Source organism: Nomascus leucogenys, chromosome 11 (assembly GCF_006542625.1).
Source record: "Nomascus leucogenys isolate Asia chromosome 11, Asia_NLE_v1, whole genome shotgun sequence".
NCBI classification, from domain to species: Eukaryota; Metazoa; Chordata; class Mammalia; order Primates; family Hylobatidae; genus Nomascus; species Nomascus leucogenys.
Window position 1 is genome coordinate 12,306,879 of NC_044391.1, and position 21,884 is coordinate 12,328,762.

A 21,884-nucleotide genomic window follows, 5' to 3' on the forward strand; every position below is an offset into this window, starting at 1 on the left:
CTAAGTTTAATGCCTGGGTGACAAAATAATCTTTACAACAAAACCCCATGACACAGGTTTACCTACATGACAAACCTGTACATTTATGCCTGAATTTAAAACTTAAAGAAAATACAATAAATTTAACAAACATTATTATTTGTCTCTGAAAAGCAGGAAACTAATATATAGAACCAACTGTTACTCAGAATATGAAGTTATAATCAGGGAAAAACATAAGAAAATCAGTACTTCATTCAAGCACTGTGCAGGACTTCTAATCTTATTATATATTTGTGATGTCTTAAAATTCCATATGCCCAAAATGCTGTTGAAATTATATACATAGAATATTTGTGGGCTGATGACATTTAGGTATATATGCCCTCCTGAGAAATACAGTGTGAAGGAAGTCTGAAAAGGCCCATCCCAGAGCACCCTGGCACACATTTGTCAGAAAATGAGCAACATTCATTCTTTACTTTGAGTGATACATTGATTGTAACATAGAAGCTTGGAAGCAAAGTGACTAGAACAAATTGGTAGTTCAGCTTTTGAACAAATAAAAGGAGAGCAGTATTCAAACGTTGGCTGGCAGGTGTGAATATCCTCATATTAAGGCAGTGTCATCTTTTGCTTTACTGGTTTGTGTTAAAGTTCTGAATTTTCTATCTTGTTATAGGCCTTGGTCTGTTTTATTCACTTCTGTATCCCCAGCTACTAGGAAAGTGTTTGTTTAACATATAATAGCTGCTCAGAAAATATTTATTCAATGAATGCTATGGAGAAAGGGGCAAACAACCCTCTTTGTGTTCTCAACATGCTAGGTGGAATTGCCGATGCCAAAGGCTTTTGCTATCCCTGTTTACTTGTGACTTTCCTTGACTTTCTGTAGAAGAATGAACTTAGATGTGCTATGAACAAGGATGCCAAGCACCTGCATCTCAACGTAAGCAGAACTAAACCTGTGATCTTTCTCCTCAAATTAATGCCTCTCTTATATATATGTCATCTACCCAATAACCTTAAAATATTTTAGACTTTTCTCTCTCCCTATCCCATTTCCTAGTATAACCAATTTGTCATTATATACTGTACATTCCCCCTTTTGATATTGTTCACATCCTTCCCCACCTTGTTTTTCTCACTGCTTACTGCCTTAATCACACTGTTTATTTCTTACTGGCCTGTGTTGTATTTTGTGTTGAATAGTCTTTTATTCCTCACCTCATCGTACTTCTCTGAAAGCTTTTTATTCATTGAAATTACATTTTAAAATGTCTTGTGACCCAAGGTTTTAAGAGAAAAATACACACATACAGTGGACACATGCACGTATGTATACACATATATAGTGTATAGAGATACAATTATCAGTACTCCATAAATTATAAACAGCATGAATATATGTTTAATGTATTTTCAAAGATCTTTTTGTTTAGTGTCCCCAGGGTTTTTAAACCCAGAGCAATGAGCTACAGTAAAATTCAGGTAAAGTAGGAAAGAGCAGCAGTGTGGGAGGGCAGGGGTGTTGACATGCCTGGCTTCCGAGAAACACATGCATCTCAAGAAGGGACCTTTGGGAAAGAATTCGCCCAAGAGAAGAAGAGATGGAACTTGAGCCCCTTAAGCAATCTATGCCCAAAGGCCCCTAAGAGAGTCTTTGTGTTTTCCTGGGTCTCATGGACACCAGTTTAGAGATCACTATTCTAGATCACAAATGAGGTAAGATCCCTCCCTTTGCTTAATTTTTCAGTGTTTCTCATGGCAACTGAATGGGCTACTCTTGGATCTTGCTTGATCTGCCTCATATCAACTTAATTTTTCTCAGCTTCTTTCAATTTTCTGTTTTTACCCCATACCCTACCCATATCAATCATGTACCTTGTCTTGAATTACCATACTGCTCCAGCCATCCATGTCTTTACCCCCATCCTCACTGGCCTAATTGCAACCATTTGCTAAGAATGAAATAAGGATTGTTAACTCTACAATGGAAAGCACCTCTTTGTAGGTGTTAAATAAATGATGGTAATTATGATTTTCTAATACAGTTAGTATATGATAAAACACGAGTTTGGAAATTCCCCTCCAACTTTCTAGAGAGTAAGTGACATAATCATTATCTTTATTCTTTGTTTTGGAAACATTGAAAACCCAGAATGACTTCAGCTAGACTGGACTAAGAGAAAACCAGAAAACTGGCCCAGTTAATGATATGAATAAAAAATAATAATTAATTATCTGTTACAACCAGTACAAGTAAATACATGTGTGGTCCTCCAGATCCCCACCCACTTGTGTACACACTGCATAATCTTCTCCTCTTCGTTATGGATGAAACTTTTGAATACAATGAGAACTAATCTTGTGATTAGGTTATATTATACAACAAAGATGAAGAGATTTTGCATATGTAATTGAAGTCCCTAATCAGTTGACTATAAGTGAATTAAAAGAGAAATTAACCTAGGCAGGACTGACCTAATTAGGTTAGCTCTTTAAAAGAGAGTCTGGAGGTCAAAAGCTCAAAGCAGGAGAGATGCTATCCTGTTGGCAGGAGTAAACTGCCATATTGTAGAGAGGGTTATGCGTCAGAGAAAGTTAGGCAGTCTCTAGAGGAATTATACTGCAGCCTTAAAACCACAAGAAACTGAATTCCGTCAAAACTAGTGAACTTTAAATGCAACACGGAGTTTTAGATGAGATCTGAGGTGTGGTAGGCACCTTGATCAGGACCTTTTGAGACCCTAGCAAGGAGCCTGCGTGAGTTATGGCTGGACTCCCGACCTACAGAAAATATGAGATAATAAGTGTGTGTTGTTGTTAGCCTCTAAGGTTTTGGTAATTTGTTATGCCACAATAGAAAATAAATGCACAATTGAATCCACCACCAAATTTTTGGTTTTGCATTATAGGCTTTACTATATATGTGAACCAAAACATTTGAAAGAATATTCATAAAACGTTATCTCTTACGGTTTCCAGAATGTCAACTTTATTTCATCCACTTTAATAGAAGTATCGTCTCTTTATAGTCATATTTATACCTCTTTCATATATGTATTTTTTAAACTAAAAGCTATCCTTTAATAAGATATTTCCAAAATATTCCCAAAGCTCAGAAGACTTTTTAAATTTGAGTGATATAGGTTTGGCTCACAAATTCTGGTGTCATTTTTTTAGAACTAACACCCTATAAACACTATCCTCTGCTTAACAAAGACATTGGAATTATATAGCATGTTACTTGCATAACTAGCCAGCTCCTTTTTGGACAGAAGAGAAAAAAGAAACCTACTTAATAGCTAGCAAGTGTCATAGTCATTCTATTTCTTGCCTCTCTCAATCTCTTTTTAAAAATACCCTAAAGATTGGTTTGGAAATGAAGAGGAGGGCAACATTTGGATTTCTTGGTGTGTGCATGCCAGTTGAAGGGTGAATGTGCAGGTGAGTGTGTATGTGTGTGTGTGTGTGTGTGTGTATGTGTCCATGTGTGTGTGTGTGTATAGGTTTTATTCCAGAGAAAATTTATAAGAGTACGTAAACCGGCCAGGCATGGTGGCTCATGCCTGTAATCCCAGCACTTTGGGAGGCTGAGGCAGGCGGATCACCCAAGGTCGGGAGTTCGAGACCAGCCTGACCAACATGGAGATACCCTGTCTCTACTAAAAATACAAAATTAGCTGGGCTTGGTGGTGCATGCCTGTAATCCCAGCTTCTCAGGAGGCTGAGGCAGGAGAATCACTTGAACCCAGGAGGTGGAAGTTTTGGCGAGCTGAGATTGTGCCATTGCACTCCAGCTTGGACAACAAGAGTGAAACGCCATCTCAAAAAAAAAAAAAAAAAATACCGAAACCACACATACATACACACACACAAAATCAGAAGGGAAACAATTGGTTTATTATACCTAACTGGTGTAGAACAATGGAAAGACTAATACAATTTAAAAAGTCAATGAGTGGAACCAACCCAGTCTATGCAGAGAAACACTATCACAGGAGTCATCTTTTATTTTAAAGGACAAAACAGATGATTCAGTTTCCTTGGAACACAGTGTTTTACTCTGAAAGGCTTCCAGATTCTTCAGTTATTTATTGTTGTCCAAAATATTAAGAGTTGTCCAAAACATTTCGTTTTATTAGCAGGTCTAGATTGGGAGAGATTTACCTTGGCAGTACCATAGTGTGGATAATATTCAGTTAGGTTTGTTCAGAGGAATTTCCCCATCATTCTGCTATAGTGAAATATATGAAAATCAATCCATGCCCTCTTAATTGTATATTTTACTCTAGGTGCTGGTGCCTGATCTTATGTAGGTTATTTAGCTTTACATATCTGTCCATATATACATAACTTTATATTATCGGGCCAATTTATAACATTATTATACCTTACTAAATTTATGCAATTCTATTGATTTTAAAGAATTTTAGGATCCAGTTGAAAAAAATAAGACCTGTATTCAAAGAAATCAAAACATTATGTAATATTGTTTAAGAGAACAGTGAAAATGTGTGACTTAACCATAGAGGAGAGGACCAAGTTCACAGATTGAAAGGAACAATATAAAACAGGTTAAAAAATAGTTTTTATTGTAAATTCAGAAAAGCTGGGTAAGGGCCAGCATGTAGAAAAATGATTGTATGGACTGCTAAAAGACAGATCGAAACAGAATGCAGGCTGGGTACAAAGACAGCCAGAGAGGTAGGGATCAGCTATAGAGATTAGAGACATCTGTGATAAACTTCTATTAGACTCATTATTCTTCCTCGCAGCCTCTGTCACTCACCAGAAGAGGTTCACCATCAGTTGAGAGCTCATGTTATGTCTCTGGGGAGGAAAGGTAGGTAAAGGATACAGGATTGGAAGGTAAGGATCTAAGGTCCTAGCTTTTACTCCCCTAATGACTTTGTGATGCTGCACACATTTCCGATCTTTTTCTCTCTCTGTGGTTTTTTAAATTTTCTTGATAATATTAGAAGGTTCAGGCTCTTGCCATAAGTAAAAATGTTTTCTGTGGATGTGTGTATTTGCATATTTATCACTGTCAAAATAATCAGTCTCTGAAAATGCAAAAGATTGGGTAGGATTATGTAACACATTCTTAAAATATTAAAACCTGAGCACGTTAAAGCATCAAGTTAAATAGTTGTTAACCTGTCTCACTAATAATCGCCTGCTTAGATCCAGTCCGTGAGAGGAAAAGGAAGCAATAAATTGGACCTTCACTTACCGCATGTTTTAATTGCACAGTACTCCCAGCGGGTGTGAGGGTCAAGAGTATAGCACCATGGCCTCGGCTGGCCATCGGGATTGCGGCAATAATTATCATCAAAGCCCTTGTCGGGATATCTGCAAACCACACCAAGAAAAGCGTCACATAAATCTGCCTGGAAACACCACCCACCCCTCAGCTCACAAAATAACTTTCCACTTAGGTTGTCTACACCTAGCTGGGGAAAGAGGACATTTTCTATGTTTTGCCTTACGAGGACTGCTGATCACTGACTACTGGATCTACTAATTTATATATCCCACTAAGGATAGAGTATCACCTCCTGGCTAATAAGTTAGGTCCATGCGGTACCTTCCCACTAGCTGAGGTTCCAAATGGAGTCTCTTTCTCCTAGAACCCAGTTAAGGGGAGATTACAAAAACACGACTTCATGTAGAATGCTCATTAAGAAAACAGGTCCTCTTCTAGGGAAGGCTTAAAGTTCAAACTGAAATTTCGGTTTCAATGGCGCTGTTACTAATGACAGCTCAGTTTTGGAAATAGAGCCCTTCGAGGTCATGCCCTCACCTTCACCAGATCATGAGACAAACTTCATCACACTACTTTCTCCACACCCCACCTCCCCTCAAATGAACAGAGTCCTGAATTGGTGACTTGATTTTAATTGCTACCATATCCCTTCTGCTCTCACTTAAATGACAAGACAAGCATTTATTTGGAAAATAAGCTGGAGTTTTAATTTCATTAAAAATAACAACAAACAAAAAAGAATAGAGAAAAAGAACAAAGAAAAAACACCTAACAGCAATTTCCAAAGAAAGGTGGGGGACGGAATTTCCTGTGTAATTATTTGTATTTTTATTCTTTATAATCAAACTAAATGAACTTCTTCCTTTTTTTTTTTTTCACCTTAAAAGTTTCATGTAAAATACATGGGAAAAAGTAGACGATTTTTTTTTTTTTTTTTTTTTTTTTTTTTTTTTTTTTTTTGGCGGGGGTAGGTAATGATTTAAGCTCAAAACCTACTCCTGGGGATAAAAGATAGATTTAGTTGCCTGACTTCTCCAAATTGGCTTTTTATATGGGCAATTTCAAAACACACCAGGACAAAGCAACCTGAATGGTTTGCTCTACTTTTTACTCCCTATGAGCACTACTAATGTCATGCTGTTATGCGTGTGGCCTGCAATACCTGAGTCTCTGAAGATGCTCCAGAAGGAGATTTGCCTGCAATTAGTAACAATACCTCTAATCACAGCTAAGACTTGTCAAAGTGGTCATTACTGAATTGGCCCTCTGGTTTGCTTTGGTTTTGTTTTGTTTCTGCTCCGAGAGAGAAAGAAGCTTCTTTTAGTGCTTCCACTCTATACCCTGCTGATGATTTTGTGTTCAGTACCATGCTGATTTTAGAAACCTTGACCAGTTGACTATGTAGTCAGTGTTCTCATATACCTCATCATGAATCTTTTTGCCCTTATACTATTTCCTCCAAATATAATGGCCAGAAATTCTGTCAGAAGAACTCCTGAACATTCTGGGAGTTCTAAATGTTATGTACATGCCCTATCGGGAAAACATAATATAAAGAGAATTTCCACAGCGGTGTGTCATAGAGTGAATAATAGTTTGTAAAAGAATCACTGAAAGCATGATTCATTAATATTTTACCTTTCAGGCAAGAATTTGTGCCGGTGTGGTGTCTGATGATCCCAGCGCTGACAAATCTTGCCTGATTCTGTATGATCCATGAGACCTCGATAACTTTCCCCATTGCAGGTCATGCATTCAACTAATAAAATTAAAGTATGGCATGTTAATTGTTTCTGACAACAAAATAAAAAACACCACTGTTCCATTTAAAGAACAGCACCTGTTTAGTAAACAGATTTTTTAAAAATCCTACACATCATTCTAACTTTTTATTAGGACCTAATGTCCATAAATAGTGACATAAGCTACTCCCCATAGAACACATCATACAATTTAAGTGGGATTTTTGTACTTAGTGTCACACAGATTTACTATAGGGCCACGAAGCTGTCTATCTATTGTTTCAATAACTGTCTCAAAGGCATCTAGAAAATGGAAATAAAAGACAGATCCTTGGAAATTTTTCCTGTGTTGGTCTAAAATGCAAAGATCTCAGTATCTATTTGTCAGCACAATAGTGTTTTTCTCTCAATTTGCCCTCCAAACACATACACAGGAAATAACAAAGTTTAATTGAGTTTGTGTCATACTTTTATGGTTAATGACATAATCAAGACCACATAGATTTAAGAGATCGGCTTCATATAGAAATCTAGTGCAATTCAAAGAATACGGATATTTTTAAAAAATAAATCACAGCTCCTTTCTGTTAGCGAACATCCATGTTGAATAGGCTGGGCAGGTTTACATTCCTATCTGGCTTAGGATAGAAGATGACCTGCTATTGAACTCTGTGTTCCCACTCTTTTTAAAATGTATAAGCCAACGTAATTAGGTAGGATCTTACTGATGATTTTGTGAGGTTAATTCATTGTTCTCTTCTGGCTGGCCTCTTATGTCACACTGAAAACTGAATCACATCAATTGCTGAAAGTGAGACTTCTCAAACAGACAGGTTGATTTATAGCACAGAAAGCATCCTGTGGAATAAATCATTGCTTGGCTTTCCTATGAATCAGGCAAACTTCCTTAAACACATCATTTGTATCTTGGAATTACTGATCATCTAACTTTAGCTGAAGTGGGAAGAGGCATCAATGTTTAGTTTTATCCAACGGAATCTAGCCTAATGAGTATTTGTAGTAATTTGGGATTATAGTATTAGAATCATGACTTTTGAATCCTTGATTCTTATAATCTAATAGGGACATTAACTATTAACTTTCTGAAACATGCAACAACTTGGCTTGATCCATCTACTTTCCTTCATTTATATTAATACATTAGCTAAGAGGCCAACTCAGCTTCCCTTCATTTGATACTGAGATTTTCCAGACTACACCCAATAAGCACCTGAACTGTAAATGAGTGGAGTCCATGAGCATATCAATAAAGGTGTTCAGGTTGGCCAGGGTCATAGCAGTGCTCAACATACGTGATGCAATGTTACATTTCAGCTGATGTTACATTTCAGCTTTCCATTTGAATGCTTAACAGGCTCATTTAGTTATCTCTCTTTTTTTTAAAGAACACAAATTTTGATACTGTCAAAGAAAAAATGCAGCATTTATCATTATTTGTTCCTTCGTGTTGGATGAAATGTACAATAGAGTACTAGGGTCACATATAAAAGATAAGTATTCACATATACAATTTCTACTCTTGTATAGTACTCAGGAAAGAGATTACATCTATTACGCCTCCTTCAGCAAATGCAGCTTGTGATAGTATATTCCTTTCTAATGAGAGTGAATAGAATTATTTCCTGGTAATCACTACATTGAGCAGTATTATAAAAATTTTTCCTTGACTTACACATTTTAATGGTTTTAAGAAAAAATAGCTACATGAATGAAACAGATGGTTCCATAAGATGACCACTTTCCATTATGAGTGTGGCAGATCAATGCTTGTTCAAATATGAATGTGCGTAAAAACCACCTTGAAATCCCGTTATGAGGCAAGTTCTGAGTCAGTGGGTCTGGGCTGGGGCACTAATAACAAGCTCCCAGGGGTTGCTGCTGCTTCTGGTACTTGGACCTCACTTTGCTTTGCAACTTTCTAGATAACAGGATCTATTATAAAAGTTCCGGGGCCGGGCGCGGTGGCTCACGCCTGTAATCCCAGCACTTTGGGAGGCCAAGATGGGCGGATCACGAGGTCAGGAGATCGAGACCATCCTGGCTAACACGGTGAAAGCCCGTCTCTACTAAAAATATAAAAAAATTAGTTGGGCGTGGTGGTGGGCGCCTGTAGTCCCAGTTACTCGGGAGGCTGAGGCAGGAGAATGGTGTGAACCCGGGAGATGGAGCTTGCAGTGAGCCGAGATAGCACCACTGCACTCCAGCCTCCCCGACAGAGTGAGACTCCGTCTCAAAAAAAAAAAAAAAAAAAAAGTTCTAAGTATTTGGCAGTAATAGTTTTTTAGGAGAGACTAGATTTTACTAGGACCTTGAATAGATGAGAGTTGGATAAATTATAAAGGGACAAAATAACATAAAATTAGAAGCATAAGTATGCTATGTTGATAGTAAAGTGAAGAGAGAGTTATGACTGCAGTTGTGGGCCTAAAAATAAATAAATAAAAGTTAGCAAGAATAGTGTTACATTTTAGAAAGCAATGAAAGTTATTGTTGGGGTGGGAATTAAACATGCCATGATTGAATTGAGATACTTAAGTATATTATAGTTACATATTATTTGATTGTTTATACCATACTTTTAACATAAAAGGTATCAACCAGGCACGGTGGCTCAAGCCTGTAATCCTAGCACTTTGGGAGGTTAAGGCAGGCAGATTGCCTGAGGTCAGGAGTTTGAGACCAGCTTGGGCATGGTGGTGCATGCCTGTAGTCCCAGCTACTTGGGAGGCTGAGGCAGGAGAATTGCTTGAACCCAGGAGGTGGAGGCTGCACTGAGCCGAGATGGCGCCACTGCACCACTCCAGCCTGGGTGACAGAGCAAGACTCTGTCTAAAAAACAAAAGACAAAAAACAAAAACAAACAAACAAACATGAAAGCTATCATCTGATTCTTACAGTGAGGAAAACAAGGCTCACAAAAGTTTTAAGAGACTTACCTAAAACACAAAATGTTAAACCTGAGCCTGGAACACAAATCTTCTGACCCATAGTCTTAATTTTTTTGCATTATCCCAAACTGCCTTTTTGTTTTACATATTTTAACTTATTTCCTACATATTCTAACCAGTTATACTTTATGATATACTGATAGCAATAACTTTAGAAAGTTGTTATCCCTACCCTTTTCAACGTTGTCCTCATTGCCCTCTGCTTTTTTGTTTACAACAGTTAACTTGCTCTCCTGTTGCAGTCTCATCTATTGGAGCATTGCAGGGAAAGTGCATAGGAATGTAACTAGATTGGACACCTTATCCAAAGTCAATGGCTGAAAAGTTGGCTGTTTTCCCACGGAATCAAACCATCAAGTTAGTCATAAGAATTATCTCAAGAAAGCCAAATTTTTAACTCATATTCATTTTTCAAACTTTGGGAATTCTCAGATTCTTCTAAATTTTATTAAAGTCAAGCAGTTCAGGTGAAACCATATGTACTCAAGGAAACAGGTGAACATATAAACGATGTAACAGTTTATATGTAGGAATGCCCTTTGGCTCTTTTTATTGCTGTCAGTACATTATTTAACTGCTCCAGCAAGTTCTCCTTTAAAAAAAAGCTAACTACTGCCCTAGATAGATCACAAAGATCACAAAAACTCAGAGTAATGGTTTCTGTTCATCAGTTCAATATTTGTTCTAAGTACAGTTCTGGACTGAATAATAGTAGAATACTATAAAAACTGTGTATAAATTAGAAAATACACAGGATTAATTTAGCAGCTTTCTCATCATACTAACTAACCAAACTTTAAAAATGTTTTTCATTTTTCTCAGTCATAAAACAGGAGTGATATGAGTATACAGACTAAAACAGTTATTCTGAAAGTATCTGAATCTATTTTTAACTAGTGTTTGTTTTATTCCATTAAAGACAATCTCAGAAAAATCCATGCAGGTGATTACTTCAACAAAATTGAATGTTTAAAATATAAATAGTCTCACAAATTTACACATATAAATAAAGGTTTTACAAATAAATTATAAGTTGCCATTTAATCTTTGTAACTTGCCATTTAATCTTTGTTTTTAAAAGTCTTTCTTCACATAGAGTATCGAATTATACACATAAACTTATGTCAGTATTATTTGGGATTTTAAATGTAATGTGTTTTTAAAAATAATGATTATGGCTTAATTAAAATATATTTACTTGATCATTTGACAATCATTAGAAATGACATCTGTTCCAATGACTAATGATTATTTTATTTTAAATTTCAAGCAAACGCTAAAGCAAGAAGTTGGATTTTACATACCTCAACTTTCTAAAACTTTTGAATCAAGCACTAATTATTTTCTCTGTATAACTCTATAAGGTTCTTTTTTAAAATTGTCCATTAAAAGTGTACATATTTATCATGTACAACATGATGTTTTGAAGCATATATACATTGTCAGTGGACTAAATCAAACTAGTTAACATATGCATTACTTCACATAGCAATTTTGTGGTAAGAACATTTAACATCTAGTCTCTTAGCATTTTTTAAGTATACAATATAATATTATTAGCTATAGTCATCATTCACACAACAGACCTATTGAACTTACTCCTCTTATCTAACTGGAAGGTGATAAATGTGATAAAAGAATATTTGTTTTCTTTTGGAATATTTACTATATTTTAAAGTTTTAAATTATAAGAAAATAATATTAATCATTGACTATCAGATACAATTCTTTTAATTTTAAACAAATTTCAGGTGATTATATAGCCAAGTTTTAAGCATAGTTACAAAAATTTCAAAAAATATATACTGTTCTATATGTCTTTTTCATTTGAACAGTCTAAAGTTTGATCACGGGTGTTTTTCCTTGTTTAATTTTAAATACGCAAAATGATTTTATAGTTGCTACCTTAGCCATAATAAAATAACCTTTACAACTTACCATTTAATTTGTATCCATGGATAGAAGTGGCCCATCTATTATACAACTTAAGCATTCTGGATTTTGAGGTTTCCCCCTTATATGTATTTTAGAAGAAATTTAAATCATGTCACATTATTTTGTATATTTTATATTATTGATTTTATAAGTCACTCTTTTCCTCTGCCAATATTTTGACAATGCTTCTTATTTTGGATCTTTTTCATTAAAACCCTGCTAACACATTGCTTGTGTTAGCTTGAATTTAAAATATCACAGTTTAACTCATACTCTCTGAAATATGTTTAACCTACAGGGCAGATATTGGTTCCCTTCTCCCACAGGAGAGTTATTCCACTATTGCCAGGCCACTAATTATTTCCAGAAAGAACGTATCTGCAACCTTTAGTGCCGTGGTGACCAATAGCAGCATGCGCCATTAATACCAGTGAGCAGTGACCTTTTCTAAGGGAGATGTGATGACCTCAAATTATTAAAGATACTGGAGAGTTACATTCTAATGAGATAAGAATAACTGAAAATAGGATTTATTCAAGGACTTCTTTTCTAGCACTTTTAATCTATGTCACCTAGCAGTCCAGTCCTATGTAAGTAAGTATATTTTGACGACTGTATTTCTTATAAACCCGGAGTTGAAAAATCATATTCTCACAAGAACCAGGCAGGTAATGAAAATAGTAAGCTGTTTAAAGTTTGGCCAAGGTACCGGCCTTTGAAAACATGTTTTCAGGTCAAATAAAACCGCTTGCCAATGATTTTCAACCTCAGAAAACTGTAATAGGAGAGATTCCCCTAAAAGTAGGGTTTTTTTCTTCCATGTGCAAGTTTAAGACAAATATTAATTCATTCAGACTTATTCATACAAAACAGACTTGTTCATAACGTGATCATAGAAAAGTTTATTATTTTTAAAAGAAAAGAAAACAATGAAGAGGTTATAGGGAACAGAATATGATATGGAATGGAAAGTAAGAATTTACAAACAGAGATGGAACTGGCTCTAGCACATAAAGTCAAGGATTTCAAATTCACTAACAACAGAAAACAAATCCTTCTCTGTGACAATTAGCTAACAGTAGCCTTTACTTTTTATGTGATAAATATCAACCTAATATTAAATGAATATTTATGGAGGAAATATTTTTTAAAATATTTGGTTAATAACAAACAGGTAAGATATCTTAGTATAAAACTTGGACAGCATTCCCGTAGTCCCCCTCCCCAAATACTCCAAAATCCTAATAATTTTCTAACAGAGTTTCATCCATGTTTCACTTAGATTTTTGGAAATTTAGAGTTTCTGACAGAACTGAAAAATCCAGCTATTCAGTAGCCAGATAACTAAGAAAAATGAAACCACATACAATGCTGAAATGGTTACTCTTCCATCTTGTCAGCCATTCAGTTTTCCACTGCAAAAGTAAAGACAATGCCCTTTTATGCTGTGAGAAGAGCTGAAAACACAGACATGGATTTAAGGTGCCTGCCTTCAAGACAGTTTGGGCTCCATTGCTTTGATCTCTTCAGATCCTATTCTGAATGGTACTCAGTTCCAGTCTATGTGTCACATTTGATTCTAGGCACATTTTCACCAAAACGTGCATGGGGTCAAGATTCCAGTGATCCCTTCTTATATTGTATTCTCTTCTGGGTCCATATACCCTTGTCACACCACTTCAGAATAGTTTGGACAAAATTTCTGTGGAAGCAGGTGCTGGTTGAATAGAATTAACATTGCTAATGAAAGGCTAAGCTTCATTCAACTCCTTTCAGGTGCCACACAGTAAGTAGATTTTGAGGTATGTGAGCTCAAGATAGTAGGTAAGTAAACCCTCTCTTTCACTTTCCCCAGAGGGATGTCTCAGGCAGTGTTGAAATTCAAACTGATAACTCGCTCTGTTATTTTGCATTAATCTGGTGATAATCCAACAGTTTTAAAAACATTGTATAAAAATGTTTAAATAATTATTTGTAGTTGCATTTGCATGAACAACATATTTATTATGATTGATTCGTTGCTGTTAACCTTCAATGTGAGTTACAGTTCTACACATAGGGGGAATAGAATGGCCCACATGGCATTCAGGTTTATTTACCTTCTGAACACTGAGGAATGTCACAGACTTCGTAGCGTACCTCTGGATTGCTTGTGAAACACCAGGGTCCCCCTTCTTCCCCTCGAGGATTTCGACAGTAGTTTTCCTGTAGGTCTTTACCCCGATAGCTCGAAGGCAAAAAGCTAGTTTTAAAATGATAATCATTACAGTATAAGAGCATGCAACTTTTTTTGCCTATTAATTTTACTAATTAGTGGGTATGTTTTTGCTGAAAGTAGAAAAATCCTTTATCTTATATTCCTTCATATATTTTAACTTAAAATTCTGTCATTTCCATCTGTCCTTAAAACGTTTGAATTTTATTAACATCCGTTTAGCTGAATTTCCATATTCACCATCAAGTTAGAAAGATGAGCCTGTTAATTTGCTAAGAGTCAAACATTCTAGAACTTAATCGATGTTGTTTGAAACATAATTTCAAAGCGCCATTAAAAGATAGCAGGTGATTGAGCAAGGCCACTTAGGAGAGAACTGAGAAATCGCTGCCACTGATTTTGAAATCTCATTATTTCTTGCATTACTTATTTGAGATCATTACTTGTTTGTTTATTGCTTTTCTTATAAATAGCCCCCTTTTTTCTGCACAATTGAGAAACAGATTCATGAAGTAACATGAATAAAGAGCCCAGAATCCAATTAAATCTGGGCTGAAACTTCAGCTCACTTCCTTACTGTGAGACCCCAGCAAGTAATTTAGCTTCTCTCAGCCTATTAGCTTACCTGTGCACTGAGTGTAACCATAACCTTTAACATCTTACACCTTATATGGTTATTTTGAGAAGCTCCAAGGGATAATAGAGTAATTGACACTTAACAAATGCTACCTCTTATTAAGCACACTCCACTTCGTAGTCTGTATCTACTGTGTCCTAATAAAGAACAGAATTGCTTATTCTCTTCAATAATTTTGATCATTTTGACTGACTGGAGCTTAGTGATCCCAGTTTTGGTTTATAATAGTAAGCCATTGAGTGCAGTAACTGCAACACATTATCTTCACTTAAAATTTCTTGCCCTACTCTTAGTGTTATTACCAGCATAAAGTATTTTAACACATTAGAAAAGGCCAAGTCTTTTTGATACTTTTGTACTGCTTGTGATATTGGACTCAACAATTAGATATTGCATTTGTCTGCCAGACTTTACACAAAAGATCATAATAAAGAATATACATCTACAGGTAATACCAGTAAACATTTCTTTGAAAATCCAGTTACATTTTTAATATTCAGTTTGCATTTTGTTAACAGGCTTTATTTCTACTTTTACTGAGACCTTAAGTTCTAAATGGCACCAAAATTACAGTGAAGTCCAAGGATTTTAGTCTCTTAGTAAATACCATTCAAATGTGTTTCCTACCCAATGAAACTTCTAATAAACCATCATTTTTCATGTTATGACCCAAAACAAATACAGGTATGCATCATGTACCAAGCAGTATTTTGCAATGAAATTCTTTCATTTCGACATGAGTGTATTCTAGAGTTAAGTCTTCGGAAAATATAAATTATTGGACAAAACAAATAGTGTAAGAGACTTATTACTAACTAAACATTTTCAGGGAACCAATGAAACATTATCCATATTATGCAACTTCAGTGCATCTAAATAGTTAATATCCATACTTCACTAGCATTCTTCATATGGGGAAATAGAAATAAGACAGGTTGTCAGACCGTATGACTGATAAAAATTATAATGCAACTAAAATTCAGCATAATTACACAATTCCTAACAGTAAACTTTTTTAAAAAGTCATTTTTCTTACTTTTAGCTCCATCATTCCAGAATATTTTAATGCATCTTTTGTTTGGGCCATGGCTTACTCACTTTTCTGAGAGAATCAAATGTGACTTTTGCTTTATATGTTTTCAAGAAGTCATGCACTAATCAAATTTATTTAAGCAAAGTATACTATAGCTCTCTTTTACGGAAAAGTTGATATGGTAGAGTGGTGAGAAGTTTATTTGTTAATCACAAAACCCGTATGGTTGCCCCATATCTATCATCTAAATAGTATACAACCTTAGTCCTTAGACAATTTATTTACTCCCTGGGTTTTAATTTCTTCACTTAGATGAATAATAGGAACTATAATTTCCCTTTCTCTGTATCATTTTATATATTAAGATTATTTAAGAAACCTAGTAGCTATAGCAAATGTTCAGTACACAAATACTCAATCTTTATAGTCTGAGAGAGGATTTTTGTCCCCTCTACATATGCACACCGAAATACACAAAGTGATACACCCATATACCTTTCCAGTGGATTTGTAAAGCCAAAAAAAAGGCTGCAAAGAAGTAGTGAATTAGTAAGTCAACAATTTATTAGGAAAAATACAGGTAGAAAGGAAGAGAGAATAATGTAGAAATCAAAAGTAGATATGGCCAAAAGATGAATAAAATTCCCCCATTGGAGTTAACAAAATCAAAATGAAGAGAAAAGATGGGCTCATTTCCATCATTCTGAATCAATCCATATCAAAAACCTCTCTAGGACATGAAGGTGAAATAGCAGTCTGGGTCATCTCTTTTCTTCATTCTATGGTGTATTTTATCTTTTACCTAAATTAACTGTTTTTTTTTGTTGGTGTCCCAATGTATTTCTCCTGCTTTTCTTTAGCACCCCATATTTGACCAAGGGATGAAGCCTCGCCATGCTCTTTCACTTATGTGTGTTCATTCAACAAGTGTTTATGAGAACCCATTACACACAAAGCATGTGCCAGTCAGCAGATTCTGTAATAAGCATTTATTCATAGATACACTATTTTTGGTTCTCTGTCCTTGCTGTTGGCAAGGCTTTAAGAAAGATAAGTGAGGAAATGTTTAAAATTGGGTTACATCCAAATATACTTTGAAATATAAACTAGGGTCTTCTAGGTGCTAGACTCCCTTTGTTTTCTTTTAATATTCACTGTGTTCCTAGGAAACTTGATCTATTCCATCATCTGATTCATTAATGAATGCTGGGTGGCCAATGAAGGATACAGATGTAGATATCAGGTCACCTGATTTTCTAGTTAAGCTTCTATACTAATTTCATCATCTATCATCATCTTTCCATTAAGCCACTTGTAAAATATTTCAATTTAGGGGTCAACAATAAATCATTCCTCCAGACAGAAACATATTTCTTTTTCTATTTTCTGTAAAATTAATCTTTAGTCAACACTTAAAAGTGTTAAACCATCATGCAGCTATTCCAATAAGCTGCTAATTGATGAAAATTATGTGTTTCCCTCACTGAATACAAAAAGGGATTTTATTAATATACTGGATCCTCTCAGCCATAAACATCTATATCACAAGGAAGTGTTCATTGGTAAAAGAGCTGATCGGACTGGGAAGCCAGTTCCCAGAGAGATCTATTTCACATTTACTCCTCCAGCAGAGAATCACAATCATAGAAAACTCTGGGTGAAATAAGACCTCTATTAGGTAAATCTAATGCATTCTCCTGGACTAGGGTAGGATTGATTTCAAATGTTATTCCTTTGTTCATGAAAAACTTAGATCCATCTACTTAAATAAAATGTTTTCTTCACTATGCAGGGAGTAACACCATGCAAACTCTCAAGAGAGGACAAAACCAATCATAATTTTTGTTTTTGTAATATAAGGAAAATACTGTGTTTTAGAGGCATTTCTACATAATTGTAAGTAACTAATTTTGAAAATTGTTGTTTTCTGCTATTGAAATGTTGTAGAGCTGATCAGCTTGGACACTTACTAGCTAGTGTTAATTAGGCCAAGATCATAGGTTTAATCCCAGTGTGGAACAACAAACTCTTTTTCTTTCTGTGTTGGTCAATTAACTCATCTCTGTTTCCTAATGAAGAATCATCTTGCAGAATTATGGAATAGAGTAATTCTACTTTTACTGAGACTTTAAGTTCTAAATGGCACTAAAATTACAGTGAAGTCCCCAAAATGGAATAGAATAAAAAGTAGATTCAAAAAGGCAGTCATCACCACCACTGCAAAAACAAATCACAGCATGGGTTCTACTGACCGGCCAAATGTTTCATGCCCTGAAGTTGTTAAAAGCACAGGGTATAGTGATGGTGACTGGGCTTATATTCTTGCCATGTCACTTCCTAGTTGTGCATGACACTGAAAACTTACTAAGTGTGTTTATGCTTCAGTTTTGTCATGTAGGTAAAATAGAACCAATAAAACTACCCACTGTGTGGTTCTCATGATGAGTAAATGAGATTAACAGGGTACATTGCTCAGCATGGTACATGGTAAAGTAAACCCTCCAATGCATTACTAACAAGGGGAGAGCTGTTTTAAACTACTTTGGTTTCTCATAAAATTGTGTGTGAAATAAGCCTTGACTAATACTCCAGTCAGTATTAGATATCTATGTTTTTCCTCGGTGATGATTGAAACTCTCAGTCTGACGAGCTTAAGTATATTGTGTTTACTCATCTTTAAATAGTATCCATCTGTTGTAATGAACACATTTATCCAATTTGGTCTTTAGGCAATAGGTGAGATGGAAAAGCTGGTCAATCTGAGGCTTGAGCTTTTAGCAGTGGTTCTCAATTTTGGCTGCACTTTGGATTCATGGTGGGAGCTTAAAAAATACTGGTGCCTTATTCTCCCCAGAGATTCTGATTTAATTGTTCTGTGTTGTCATCTTCTAAGTAAGATTCATCCAGGGCTTGCAGCAGGTGATTTTAATGTGCAACCAATGTTGGGATCCACTAAGGTTAAAGAACCCTCAGCCCTCAGTAAGAATCTCATCTACCTCTGATTTTTCACGATCAACCTCTCCCCCTGCGCAGTGACGTACTATCTCAAAGACAGAAAGAGGAAGAAGAATCGTCTTAAACGAAGTTTACGTTATGATTTCACAAATACCGAGATCTACAAATTGAGGCATTAAGGTAAGATATTGTTTTGGCTACATTTTATTAACATATTAATTAATCATATGCTAAATATCAGTCATGAATTCATATAAAGCGTGCCGTAATGCAATTCGGCAAGTTGGCTAAGTTATTCTAGGATTGTAGAATTATTCTGAAGGACTAATATGAGACTGTTAACATGTATAAAAGACAGAGGCTTCATCCTCTTTTCTTCATACTGTTCTTACCTGTGTTCGTGTGGTATCATGGAACTCCAGGGCTGACATTTGATGCCACTCTTAGTGATAGATACTGTTCCCTTGTAGCTGCGTCCTTTACCAATGATGCAGTTTCTAATGTAGTCTATTGAAGAAAGTAGATAAAATTATTGCAACTATGCAAAACATATGCTGTATTTAAGAAAAAAATTCCGTTCAAACCTGTAATTAACTCTTGTAAACTATTTTAAATAACATTGAAACTTCTTGCCTAAATCTTCTACTAGCATTTTCAAAATAACACATTTCCGAATAATCCAAAACAGATGATTGAGAAGTTTTAATTTTGTGTATATATGCATAGATAACTCCAGAGAGCAGTCTCTGTACTTAACATAGTCTGTATACTCAACTGGCCAAGCAATTATGATTTCCTCAAATATATAGACCATTTTTAAAAATATTAAAAACAAAATTAAATGATTTTTAAAACCTATATTGAATTCAAAAAGTTACCTGAGATAATTAATTTGTCTTTCTTAGTAAAATTGTGTGGATTTTTGTTTATATATGTATATGCATGAGGTAGCTTGCTTATTATTTTCCATATTTTTGCAAACATTTCCACTGCTAACTGATAGGACAATCAAATTGTAATAACCTATATATTCCTACCAAATAATAGTACATGCAGTTGTTAGCAAGCTAGAAGACAGTTTGAAGTAAGAATGGTCTTATACTAGATCATGAATTATGTTTAGGATTTGCAGTACTATTGAGGTGTATAAAGATTAACTTACTTCTACAATGAATTTATTTTTATTTAAACATTTACCCTGTTAACTTGAAAACATCTATATATTGTACCATGTTATGTATCCAAATTCAATAGGACACAGTTGTTTAACATTCTTCAATTATTTCATTTACTTGATTCTGCTTTTGAATAAAATAAATACCTAGTGAATATAATATCAGACCACCAGAATAGGCAATCAGCAAATAATATGGTCTCAATTCCTCCTTTAAAGTTTTTTTCAAATATATGATGAAACATAGTCCCAACTCATTTCTCCAGAATCTCCATATTTTGTTATTATCAGTAATCATCACTATAATTTAGTTATCCAACATTGTTAAGTGCAAAATACTGTAGCAAACTCAAAATTTGCTGTAATATAAAGTGTTTTAAACTTTGTAATGAATTAAAGTAGCACTTTCTAAAATGAACATGGAGAATGCCAGTTCTAGGAGATGCTCCAAAAAAAATAAAAATAAAAATAAACAGAGGGAGGAAGGGAATCGAGATTATGAAGTTTTGAAAATGTTCTCCTTAAAGTACCATACTAAAAATAGTCAAGATACTAGTTTCAACTGTCTTAATGGATGAATTGACTACATAAAATATCTCATATATACTAGAAAAATCAGTGAGAAAGACCACTCTGGCAGGAAATTACAAACATACATTTCATTATACTTTATTTCATCATGCAATATTTAGGGAGAAGTCAGTTACCTTTGTTTTCATAGAGGTCAAATTCATGGCCAAACTCTTTTTTCACTCCACTTGACATGCTATTGAAGGGGAACCAGAGGCATTGTTTTCTTGCTTTATCAAAAACAAAAGCCCTGAAAAAAATATCAGAATGAAAAGAAGAAATGCTACTATTCATACAGTATTTAAAGAATGGGCATATGGTTCATCAAAGAGGACAATATAGAAACAAATGCATAATTACATATACATAATAAAAATGAGTTAAATTTGAACCTACCATTTTGATAGCCAAACCAGAAAGAACAAAATTAAGTTTTTGTAGGAGTAGATTTAAATATCAGATTGAATACTCTTTGGACTATTCTCATGTTATTCCAAAAGGCTTGTAGAAAAATAACAGTTTTAACATGCAAAATCAATATGTAACACAACTATTTGAATTACTTCTGAAGGCTTTATTTTTCTGTAACTTCACAAAAAGTTGGAAGATTTTTATCCACACTTGTACAAAATGGTATTATATTTGAGATATTTAAGCTATCTCAATTATATCCGAGATATTAGGAGTAATTTACAAAGTGTGTAACTGTAAAAATTATATTCTAAAATGACATTTTCTAAGGTGCATTAGATATATCAATTGAGCCCTAGGAGATTCTCCTAAAAAGTGGGATCTGAAACCAAGTGTTTGGAAATTTTTGCATATAATGTAATTTTTTGGTGAATTATAAAACATTGCAGTTTATTAAAAGCTATGAAAATCTGTTAAGGATAACTATTTAAGCTAATATTTCCTAAATAGGTTTGCTTATATAAGCATTTTTTGTTTTTTTGTTTTTGAGACAGTCTCACACTGTCGTTCAGGCTGGAGTGCAGTGGTGCAATCTCGGCTCACTGCAAGCTCCGCCTCCCAGGTTCACGCCATTCTCCTGCCTCAGCCTCCCAAGTAGCTGGGACTACAGGCACCCACCACCACGCCAGGCTAATTTTTTGTATTTTTAGTAGAGACAGGGTTTCACCATGTTAGCCAGTATGGTCTCGATCTCCTGACCTCGTGATCTACCCACCTCGGCCTCCCAAAGTGCTAAGCATTTTTAATTTAAAGAAAACTAGTAATATTAGAGAATATCTTTGTGATATAACATCTTAAAGAAAGTTACGAAGACATGACACCCCTACTATCCCTATAGCTAAGTATTATATTGGTTTTTTGTTATTGTTCACTAAAAGAATCTATTTATATAACAAAATGATAAATATGCAAAAAAGTGATAAATTTGTTTC

At 34.9% G+C, this 21,884-nt stretch overlaps 1 protein-coding gene across 6 annotated transcripts in view; it reads right to left on the bottom strand.

Moving 5' to 3' along the window:
* The window catches only part of HGF (hepatocyte growth factor), a 71,250-nt gene that overhangs the window by 39,014 nt on the left and 10,352 nt on the right, over positions 1-21,884 (bottom strand). For 3 of the 6 annotated variants that reach the window (XM_003252219.4, XM_030822003.1, XM_030822004.1), the window contains 5 exons: positions 20,619-20,731; positions 19,130-19,244; positions 13,997-14,139; positions 6,890-7,010; positions 5,219-5,337 (listed from right to left, as the gene is read on the bottom strand). In XM_003252219.4, the coding sequence (XP_003252267.1) occupies positions 5,219-5,337; positions 6,890-7,010; positions 13,997-14,139; positions 19,130-19,244; positions 20,619-20,731 (611 nt within the window). Of the gene's footprint in view, positions 1-4,556; positions 4,816-5,218; positions 5,338-6,889; positions 7,011-13,996; positions 14,140-19,129; positions 19,245-20,618; positions 20,732-21,884 lie in introns of those variants that run through there. The other 3 variants (XM_012510222.2, XM_003252220.2, XM_012510221.2) reach the window with 3 other exon arrangements.